The sequence below is a fragment of the Gavialis gangeticus genome, unplaced genomic scaffold, assembly GCF_001723915.1.
Source record: "Gavialis gangeticus isolate Ggan-Ray unplaced genomic scaffold, GavGan_comp1, whole genome shotgun sequence".
Taxonomy (NCBI): Eukaryota; Metazoa; Chordata; order Crocodylia; family Gavialidae; genus Gavialis; species Gavialis gangeticus.
In genome coordinates this window covers 62912242-62923989 of record NW_017729034.1, presented here as the reverse complement: position 1 = coordinate 62923989, position 11748 = coordinate 62912242, and the positions used below count along the sequence as shown (strand labels likewise).

The 11748-nt window shown below is 42.2% G+C and overlaps 1 protein-coding gene across 1 annotated transcript in view; it reads left to right on the top strand.

Moving 5' to 3' along the window:
• LOC109304846 (centromere protein J-like) overlaps window positions 1-11748 on the top strand; it is a 55742-nt gene that overhangs the window by 22678 nt on the left and 21316 nt on the right. Inside the window, exons 4-8 of the mRNA XM_019527672.1 lie at window positions 3324-4773; window positions 5789-5915; window positions 8245-8407; window positions 10072-10287; window positions 11188-11334. Coding sequence (XP_019383217.1) covers window positions 3504-4773; window positions 5789-5915; window positions 8245-8407; window positions 10072-10287; window positions 11188-11334 — 1923 coding nt within the window. The 5' untranslated portion in view covers window positions 3324-3503. The remainder of the gene's footprint in view (window positions 1-3323; window positions 4774-5788; window positions 5916-8244; window positions 8408-10071; window positions 10288-11187; window positions 11335-11748) is intronic.

Below are 11748 nucleotides of genomic sequence, written 5' to 3'. Positions count from 1 at the left end.
TTTTTTCTCCATTCTTTCCTACTGTTTTAGTAAACCAGAAACATAAAAGGCAAAAAGGTGATGTATGCATAAGAGAGTGACATTTAGTATCTATGTCTCTATGAGGAAAACTGGTATGTTAATGCAATGGAAGCAAATGCTATGTAGTGATAGTTATTAAGACCAAAATTTTCAAACTTGAATGCTTAAACTAAGCAATTAAATGTATATATAGTCACCTGAATTAAGTATTCCATTTTGAGAGATGCTGGGATATCAGAAATCAAGTAGTCAATCCATTTTGAAAATCAGACTATTAATATAGATGCTTTACTTTAGTCACTCACATTTGAAAATGTTGGTTTGTGAGTACAGACACCTGAGAAAATTATCACATAACATGCACAGACATGAGGAACTAGACTAGAACATCATCTTACTTTCCTATTAAAAAACACCACCTAGTACTTGAGCTGAAGGAGAAGTCGCACAGTTTCTGGTAGTAGAAGATCTCGTATCCTTTTAGTAGACTCACTGCTTGAGAAAAGCTTTACCCATTTGCTTAGTTACTCAGAGTAGATACTGTATGCTAGACTTCTGGAGGCCCAGTTGAGTTTCCTGTAAAATCCTTTGCTTGTGCAATATTGTCCACTGCTTGAGTCTTCATATAATTTGTGATTAACAGAACACTCAGGACCATGTACTGTCAAGAACTTATATGCCAATTCCCATATAATAATAATAAGGGAAATAATAAGAATTGCTTGAAGATGGTAAGGAACTTAAACATAAAAATATCAATGTCGAACTTCCATTTTGCCTCTAACGTGATGCAGACAGGGGTATCAAACTCTTCGGGCCCCACAGGGCCAGATGAGTGGCATGGAACCAGTCTATGGGCTATATAAATGGTGTGCCACCATCCCCATGGGGTGGCCTGGGCCCACAGATGCCCCCCCCCATGCAGGATCCAGACCCCCAGTGCTCACTCCAAGGTCCAGGGCCCATCTGCTCTAGCTGGATCAGGATGTGATCTGCATATGGCGCCCACTCCAGCTAGTCTGGGGTGAGTGTTGCATGCAGCATCAGTGCTGGAGCAGGAGTCACATGCAGCACACATGTCAGACTGGCCAGAGCTAGCTCTGGATAAGACATGCAGGGGATCCGTGGCCCCTCCCCTCCCTGAATGTGGCATGGGAAACAGAACGGGGTGCCATGTGCACCATGTCCCCAGGACCTGCATGTGGGACTGGTCCAGCATGCACCATATGTGGCATGTGAGTTAACTCAAGACCCAGGGCCAGCAGTGAGGGCTGGATGATGTGTCTCTGGCCTGTGGGCCATAACTTTGACACCCCTGAGTTGATTTAGCTGCTGATTACCTCAAACTTTCTTCTCTCCTTAGGAATCCTCTGTTCTACTTCTATCATTTCCCATTCTTTCCATGACAGCCTAATGCATCCTCAGAGACTGATCTTGTTCCATAAGAATTGGTATACAATGCATTTAGTTCATCCAGCCCAGTATTCTGTCACCAACCATGGCAAATAGCAAATGCTCTGGAGAAAGAGTGTAAGAAACAGGACATGTTCAGAATGATCTCTCCCATATCACATCTTTCAAATTTCTAGCAGTCATAAATTTAGGGAAGCCTGGGATTACATCCCTGACTATTGCATTTTAATAGCCCCAATGGACCTGTCCATTAAACTGAAATTTAGTTAAAGCCCTTTTTTGAACCCAGTTGTACTGTTGGCACCTGCGTTGTCCTGTGGCAGGAAGTTCCATGAGTTAATTATGCATTCCGTAAAAATGTACTTCCTTCTGTTCATTTTAAATTTGCTGTCTGACAATCTTATTGTGTGCCTCCAAGTTCTTGTATTATGAGACACAGTGAATAACAGTTCTCCATCCACTTGTCCCAAACCATTTCCCTTCTCATATCTCCTCTGTCACCTCTTTTCCAAGCAGAAAAATCTTAACCTTTCAGTCTCTTCTCATATGGAAACCATATGGCACATACCTCTCACATTATCTCAAAGGACAGACTTATGAGCAGCCTGACACACTTCAGACTTGTCTGAATTCAGCTTGAGCAGACTCACTAAGAAGGGACACCACTCTTGGGATTCAGCTCAGTGAGAGGAGGCTTCTACCAATGAGATTAACTGATTGACAGACTTCAGAGTTAACAGAGGGAAAAAGGTTGGTGATGATGGTGCTAACTTTTGCCCGCTAGCCTAATGTTTAATGCACTTGCCCAGGAAGTGGGAGACCTGGATTATAGGCCTCCTCAGACTGATAGGTTCCAAGGCCACATCTCCCACTTTCCGGACAGTGCTTTAACCACCAGACCAAAGGTTAGGTAGGGCTGAGGGCATCATCCTCCATCCCTTCTGTTGAAGCTGGGCCAGGGGGGAAGGAATGCAAGAGGCAGGGCCTAGAAGACCATGCAAGGGTGTGCCAGATTGATCCTCAAGGTGGGCAGAGGGAGTCCTGGGTTCTGTCCCTTGTCTGTGTCATAAAAGAAGAGCTTCTGGAGTTCAAAAACTCTTTTGACTACTCCCTCTCAGAATTTTGAGAGGTTTTTCCTGGATCACATCAGCATAATAGTAGGCATCCATGGCTTATGTGAAGTTATCCACAATGTTTGATATCATTGCCAAACAATTTCCTGAAGTGACTATGGGTCAGATTCTGTTTCCATTTTCACCAGTGTATGGTTTCTTTGTATATCTGAGATTAGAAGGTGGCCTTTGCACTAGTTTTGATATCACCAGCCTGTTGCTGAGAACGCAGGGCCCTAAAGTCTCACTAAGTATAGGGACATCATATAAAGTGGTCAATCAATGGCTTTTAAATGATTTAGTCCTTATCTTTAACCAGAGGTATCAAACCTGTATTTCATTGGTGCAAAATAGAAATAGAAAAATATTATGATAGCACTGAAATGAATGGACTGTGAGAACTGTTCACAAGCACTCTAAAGTAGGACTGTTATAAAGAGTAACTGGGTGTTTCAGAAGTGAATTTTAACTAACCACTTTCCCAGGCTTTAAGTTTTATAAAAATGATTGAGCATTTTAACATTGTTTTAACATTATACTTTTCAAGCCATGTAATAGAAAGCAAATTCTCTAAGGAGGAAATATATATATATATATAGTTGCTGGAAAATTAGAAAGATATGTATTATTTTATTTGACATACTAGGAAACACAAAATTACAGGTTACAATAAAGAAGCTGATTTTATTAACATAGTCTTCTCTGAATGGGATCTGATGTTTCTTTCCATTTTTAAAGAATGATTCATAATTTTAACACAATTTTTGGTATTTGCAGAATTTCTGCAAGGGTAAAATATCCCCTCGAAAATCTTTCCTGAAACGTGGAGAAGGCATTGCAAGGCATGAAAAAAGAAGAGCAAGCTTTGGAAAAGAAAAAACCAGGCATTCCAGAAGAGTTAATTTTGACTGCCAGAATCACTTCTCTTGGCCTGGCCGTCAAACTTGGAAATTACATATGGGGAAAGGCTCTTGTTTAAATCGGCGGGCCAGTAGCCCCATGATGTTGGGTACAACTGAGAAAAATACAACCAGTGCTATGTCTGCAAGTAAAATAAAGGATATTGGTGACTGTAAGGCAGGTGATCCTGAGGAAAGGCCAGAAGAAAGAGAAGGAGGTGAGGGAGAAGAGAGTATAAAGGGGGAGCCTGCTGTATCACCACAGATGAACTGGCCTGAGCTCATACAGCAGTGTCATGAGCAAATAAGTGGAATGAACCTCCAAGTAGGTGAGAGGAATGAAACTCAGTGTACTGATTCTCTGTCACACCTTTATGAAATGGATAAAAGATCCATGGAGCCTAAAGTCCCAAAGCAGTTAGATCTTGTGGATCAGTCTGGGAAGGGCAACATGGCAGAGGCAGCAGAAAAACCTTTGGAAGCCCTTCAAGAAGATTCTGTGTTTCAGAACTTAGAAGAAGCAAACCAAGCAAAGCATGTGGATTGGAGCATAGGTCTGCAATTCACGTCCTGCATGAAAGAGGCTCCCAGCTGCCAAAATAAGTTCTGTATTGTGAACCCAAACTCAGAGAGCAAGAGAGGAACCAGCACTGGATTTAAGTTGGTCAATGACAGAATAGTGAAAGTTTCCCATATATCAGCTCAGCACATGGACAGGGAAAAGGGTGACATATCTATTTGTCATCATCATGTGTGTCAAAGCAGTGGAAATGCTCCCTGCCAGTGGAATGCCTTAGCTGTGGCCAGTGAGTCAAGCCACACATCAACTGACAGTGAGGATGATCCCAAATCACACTGCAGTCAGTATCCCACACAGGCTGCACCTCAGAAAATAGGTCGGACTGACAGACATTTGGATCTCTCTGATGCTGATTATGCTAGCGATGATCCCAGTGGAGCAGAAAAGATGGCCCTGAAAAAGCACAGGAAGTCTCAGCCTAAGAAACGGGGGCTTGCAGAGCTTTCAAATCAGCAGGATTCTTCACTAAGCACAAGCAGCAGTGAATCTAGTAATGGAGTTGCCAGGCTGAAAGGGAGTAAGCCTTGCTCCTCTCTTCAAAACTGTCCTTTTCATCCCCCAGGATCCATGAGAGGCCAACAACAGCTTGAAGCAAAGAGTGAGAGTTGTGCTGGGGACATTAAAACTGTAGATCTGCACTCACTACCCTCAATGGGAAATCTTGTAACTACTCTCTTCCCTACTTTCAAGAGTAAAGACACCCTTGCTGAAAAAAAGGGACATAGAAAACTGTTTATGGGGACACTAGGTAAGAACTATTAAGACTATTGTTTATGGGGATGCTAGGTAAGGATTACTGCCATCTTACCCTATGTCAGTAGCAACTGAATTTCTCTTGAAGTATAATAATTCTATTCTTGTACCATTATTATATCCTGCCAGTATTTCTCAACCTGGATCTGGGGGAAAAAGGCCATCAGCAGTAAAAAAAACCAAAAAACTAAAAGTATAACTCAATCTATGTGTGCTTTCCAGTCTCGGGCTCTTTTCTGAGACTGCTAAAAAGTATGGCATTCATCAGTTTAAAATAAGTTGACTTAAGTAATTCAACTTAAGTTAAGCTATGTCAGCGTGTACACACGTACACCTCCTTGACATGCTGGCAGCCATCTTGTGAGCTAAGTTGATTTAACTAATGCAACTCAAGATAATACGCCTCAGAGGTATATTATCTTGCACCACATTTAAGTTGACACTGCTCCACATATGTATATATGCTCTGACAGGTATGTCACCTTTAAATAGTTAAGTTGGCTTAACTGTCAGAAAGTTAGGACATGTGTACGTACCCTCAGTGACACTTATAGCAATGTTTTTTATGATACAAACTGAGAGAAACAGGTTCAAAACCCCTTCGGTTGAGGGGGTGGTAGGGAGAGAGGGGTTATAGAATCAAAACTCTGCATAAGTGGTTTAAAATGCCACTTACATGAAGGAAGGGGAATTGGATTTCTCCATTAATTGTCAAGTTCCTGCAACAGAATTAATACTTAGAGCCACAGCAATGGTTCCAATCAAAATAAAGGCCAAATACATTTTAGCAACCACAATATCATAATGGAATTCATACACTGATGCAGACATCACCTTCATCCTGTCCCACTTACTACCAACAGCAGTGCTTGATTCATGCTAGTAAGCAGAAAAAATGGACTTGATGATACAGGAGGCTCATTCCACTCCAGTGTGGAAGATGTTCTCCTATGTGAAAGTGTTCATAAATAACCACCAAGTTATATATATTAATGTGAATGTCTTTGTAGAAGACACTCAGAAAAGACTGACTGGCAAATTTTTGGAATCGGAGAGGGAGGTTGGTGTGTTTCTTGGAGAAACCCCTCCACTAGCTGGGATGAAAGAAGAGCAGGAGAAAGCAATGCATTTTCTCAGGTAGGTAACCATCCCTTCTCCTGGAAAACAAATCTCTCTCTAGACCTTGATACCTAAAACTAGGCTACCAAACTCGCATTTGGGAACCTGAATAAGTGGCCTTTTTTGCATTTGTGTTTGGAAAATTGAGCCATTTATTTTGGTACCTAAATACAGAAATAAGTGTCTGACAAGGCACCCATGTTTAGAAACTGACCTGAGCTGAGAAATAGGGAATGCTTTGTACAAGTTGCTGAGCATCCTCAACTCTCAAAAAGTCATCAAGAACTCACTAAAAGTTGAGGCACTTCACCCCACATGATCAGGTCCTTAATGAAAGAGAGGATTATCTTCCTACATCACATTCAGATTTACCCACTTAGATGTTTTTGTAAAGAAGTTTATTTCTGAGGTTATTCACAACTTATGACTGTTACTTCATATCCAGGTCAAGCACCACCAACAGTATTATTTTAAGACTACATTTCTTCAAACCAGGCAACAACTGGTATGCATTTTTTTAAGTTTGACTGACGTCTGTTAGAACCTGCACTCACCAACATCTACATTTATACAAACTTTTTTTTGCATTACTGTGTTCTTTTTCTCATTCTCACTAGGTCTGAGACTTTTCTTATACAAAATAAATAGTATTTCTTGGTTTGCCATTCTGTTTGCATTCCTTCTTTAATTTGAACAAATGTTTAAGCTGAAAAACAAATTAATTAAGTGTTCACCTCCGTTTGTTTATGCGCGTGTATTTCTCTGAGTTTTGGATCAGATCCTTACAGCATGTCGTTAAGCAGCTTATACAGTTTTATCCCCATAGTTATCCTTGACCTAAACTATTTTGCATCTATTAAAAATGCTTTATTAAAGGCTGTTTTGGATGTGATCTTGCAAACATTCTGATGTTCCAGTGACTGTGATAAAAATTCCATATATGAGCTGTTGGGTCTGTTTTTTTTTTACATTTGTCATCTGAAAAAAGAAGCTGTCAAGGAAATTAGGCTATTGTTTCTAGTGTAATGTACTGATAGTACTTTCAGCTGCAAAATAATACATCTGATGCAGAATTAACTGCAACATTCATTCAGCATTGTATTCTGTGCCTGTGGATAAGCAGTGCTGTCTGGTGGGGCTGTTTTATAAAGCTTGGTATATTGGCATTTAAAAAGAGTGCTTTTAGTGGAGTTTTGGTGGTGGACGTTTACCTTCAAATCTACACGTGGCTTGCCAGGTACATCTTTATTTCCTTTTTCTAATTTGTAGACCAAAACCCAGGTAGGTGTAGATCAATTAACTGCAGTGGATTTATGCTGATTTATAGCAGCTGAGGATCTGGCTCTGTATTTTCAAAGTAGAGTGTGGCAGGAGCTCTTGTCGGTAACCACAGTGATTGCACTTCACTCACACCCTGTGATGTTTTTCTTTGGTAGAAGCAATAAAAGTGCTTTTGAGGGTCAGATGACATGCCTGGACCTGTCCAGTCATCTACCCCTTATTTGGTTTCCAAGCACATTCTTTTAGAACTATGCAGACACGAGGTTTAGAATTGTGCATCAAATCCACTGCTTAGCAGTGACTGGAGCATGGATAAGAGCTGGAAGGCTTCAGCTCCACTCAGGGGAAATTGAGGTAATTCTTGTTGTGGGCAGCTGTGATGAGACTCACTGGAGGTTGTTTAGGTTTCCAGGACCAGGAGTTTGCTATTTGTGGTGTACCTCCTGTCCTTCTTGTTGAATCCACAGCTCTTCTGATTGCCTTAGTACAGGGGTGGGCAAAATACGGCCTGTGGGCTGGATCCAGCCTGCCGAGGGATTTTATCTGACCCATAATTGGTCCCTTGGCCCCACCTAGCCCAGCCGTGGGAGGCAGTCCAAGCTGGTCCTGCTGCCCTTGGGCACACAACAATGTTGAGATGGTATGGCAGCTGGACTTAGTTTCTCAGAAGCTGCAGCAGCAGCAGCTCCTTCTAGCTACCACCGCTAGTGTCACCTCTGGCACAGGGTCTGCTGCCTGGGCAGCCCAGCCCATCCGCCCTCCACAGGGTCTGCTGCCAGGGGTGCTGGATGGAGTGGGCAAGCAGGGTCTCCATGGAGACCAGCCTGGGACCCGCACAGGCAGGGCACGTTCAGCTGGATGGATGGGATGGGGCCATGGATAGGCGGGGAGCAACCTCTAGGAGCAGGATGGGTGGCTGTTGCTGGGGCCAGGATCCTGGGGTGATGACAGTATGGGCCATACTTATTATTCCTAACAGATGTTCCAGCCCAGGGATATCCAAAGGCAGGATTTTATCTGCATCCTTTACATCACTTCCATAATCCCCAATTTGGTCTTTGAACAGAACACAAATGGATCAGTTTGAGACCATCAAGGTTCAAGAGCTGAACCATGCAGAATACAAGAGAAGTCAAATTCCTGTGCTGCAGAAAGAAAATGTTGAATCTGATAAGTTCTTGGTAACAACTAGAATCACTGGAGAGAACGGGAACTCAGAAGAAATACGAGTAAGTGCTGCTCTGTCTGATAGTCTGTTCACTTTTATATGGGTTCTTTGTCTTTATTGTACTCGAGCCCTTTCAGCAATATCTGGGTGTCAAATGGCGCTGGTGTAGGCTGCTAGGATGTAACTGTTATGTCCAGTTATTAGGGCTGTGCGAAACAGCACCATTCTGTTTTGACTTGCATTTCGATGTTTTGATGGAACAGTGTTTCATTTCGAATTTCGTTTTGATTCGAAACCACTGTTCCATTTCATTTCATTGAAACAGTTTCACTGTTTTGACACTGTTTTGACATTTCACTCATAGGCTATAATGGGGAAGCTCGAAACAGCCTATAACTTTGTCATTTCTGGCCTGATTTGGATGAAACTTGCAGGAATGGTAGCCCCTTGTGAGGACACAAAGCCTGCCAGCTTTCAAGGAGATAGGTATAGGGGTTTCTGGGGCCCTGCATCTTTGGCTGCTGACAGGCAAAACTCGTGACGTGGGTGCTTGTGGGACTGTGTCTGTCTTGGGGCACAGGGGGGTGAAAACTGCAGGCCTGGTAGGCCCTGCTGTGGCCACAAAGCCTGCCAGCTGTCACGGAGATAGGTGTAGGGGGAGTATGGGTTCTGGGGCCCTGCATCTCTAGCTGCTGACAGGCAAAACTCATGACATGGGTGGGTGACACTGTGTGTGTGTTAAGGTGCGCCCTCACTCAGCTGACACCAAGGAAGAAAGCAGGGCAGTTCAAACACTGCTGCCTTTTATGCAGCTTTTCCATCCCTCCCCCAGAGCACTGGGATTGGAAGGAACCTCAGGGAAGGATGACAGTCACTGGCCAGCTGCACAGTCAACAATGAGAGCAGTCCTTCCTCCCTCCTTCCTATCTCTTCCCCGCTTTTCCCCCTCACTCTCCTTACTTTAGTTTCTGTTTCCCTGCAGGCAAGCCCAGCTTGAGCTTCAAAACTCAAAACGTTTTGAAAATTTCAAAATGTTTTGACTTGCCTCATTTCATTTCAAGGCTGTTTCAAAGCTATCTGTTTTATTTCAATTTTGCTGTTTCGAGCTCGAAACAAGTCAAAACAGTGTCAAAACAAAACTGCTGGCGAAATTTCGCACAGTCCTACCGGTTATGCTGGGATGTAACTGTTATGTTCTATTACTACACACACTAACACGGCTACAACTGTGTTGCAGTATTGCAGTGGACATTGATTTGCTTTGTGGTGGGAGATTGCAGGGAACCCAGAGCTTCCCATGCTCTTGAGCTGCCCTGGCAGGGGCTTTGGGTGTTGTAGGGCCCAGTCCTATGCACCTGGGAATTCCTGAAACAGGGGCCTGATTCTGAAAGGTATTGAGCATGTGCAACACTCATTCACATCATCTGGAAAGGTGGGTATTCACCATATGGTAGCCGATGGTGTCTTCACTAGGTGCCTGTCAGCACATCTTCTGTCTTGCACAGGATTACTCCTTTTCCTTGTGCTCCTTTTTCTTTCTTTGGGTCTCCTCTAATCTGGATGTTTTCTTTATTTATTGCTGTGTATCTTAATATCTCTTTTTGCCTTGTTCCTGTCGTAAAGAAAAATCATGGTAAAGTGTCAAACAAGATGGTAGAAGTTGAGCTTTGCTCAGAATTCTCTTGGAATGGTGCAGTAATGTCACATGCCTTTGTCTAATGGCAGATATTAAAGCAACAGATTGCAGGGCTCCAGGAGGAATTCAGAAGAAATGAGTCCCACTGGCATGCTGCCCATGGCCAGCTGAAGAGTCAGATTGAGATGCTGACCAAACAGAACCTGGAGCTTCGAGGTGAGCTCCGAGTTTCAAAGCATCAAAGGCTAGAAGCAGAAAAAAAATCCAGAGTTGTGGATTTCAGAAGCAGAACATCAGAAACCCCGGTATGAAAGAACCTGATGCTCATGGGTATTTTCTGAGAAGTGGAAATGTCTTGTATAGCAATGTATAATTAATCTTGCTGTATTTTTACATATATATTTAATTCAGTTGTAATGAAATGTAATCAGGGTTAGGTACCTAAGCTTCTGTAGGCTTTTTTGAAGATGTCATCCCAAACAAATATTTACTTTTTGTTTTTTAAATTGTTCGTAATCTGTCTGCTAGTTACAGTGATCCGTGCTTTTAATACAGAGTCTAGATCACAAAATTCCAGCAGTACCTTAATCAATGTAAAGGATACCCATGCACAACCATCAACATCCTAATAAAAACAAAGGTTAAGGAAGGCAAAATATGCTTTGAGCCAGATTCTAGCTCCCACTCCACCTGCTGTAGTCCACTTTGGTGGTTCAAGACAGCCATTAAATCCTGTAGCTCCAGGCACTGAAGAGACCCTCTGTGTGAGGGAACCGTCAGATGGCAGGAGGGAGTATAAATCAGGTATGGGGCATAAACCTGAAATTTCTGTAACTCAGGCTAGGGTTCACATAATTCTTGCCTATGCACAGGATCCAAGGGAACATAGTATAGTCAGATGGGGAATTTAATTCTTTGTGTTTACATGTTAGGGTCTTTCTATTTCATTTGTCAACAGAGCCAATAAGCTTTCCAGTTCCAAGGTCTTCTTAGTGTGTAACTATTATTCTGCATTGGTTTCTTCAATATATGAGGCCACCCCTAGTCTAGTGGAGTAATGATGATCTTTGTATTTGTGAGATTGGATTATTATAATAAAAAAACCTAAAGGGGTTTTTTGCCACATGGAAAAAAGGAACAAGTGGTTAGTTCCGCTTGGCATGAAGAATAAATTGTTGATGTGTTTGTCGTAAATTCTCCATTAGGTGTCAGAAGCTATTCTGACAGGATTGTCATCCCTGGCTAAACTGGAAGAAAGCCCATTGAGAGGCAGCCATAAAGGTCGAAGCTCCACTCCCATGGGCAGGAGAACACCATTGGAGAAACAGCATCCCAGAGATGCAAATATCAAAGTATGGATAAAACCTGGGGACTGAGAGTATGAAATGTTATTTGAATGGGGCTGTCAAGATTGGATGTTTGTCTCAAGAGTGCTTGTCTTTCTAAATTATATATGCCATTGTTCAAACAGAAGTTATGAGCTTGAGGCAGGAATTACTGAGTGAAATTGTAAGGCTGGTGTTACGCTGTATGTCAAACTAGGAACAACATTTGCAAAAATACAAATGTGACTGAGAAACTTAAATTTCATCTTTTTTACAAAGCCCTTTTAGTAACATGCCTTATTGTAAAAATGAGGTGTGTGTGTGTGAGAGAGAGAGAGAAGGAGAGAGAAGTTGAGAGTTAGTTTTCTTATGAGGTATTTTTTATAATAAATGTTTGATCTAAGTAAGTCTGCTGATATCATAGATAAACTCCAGATTCAG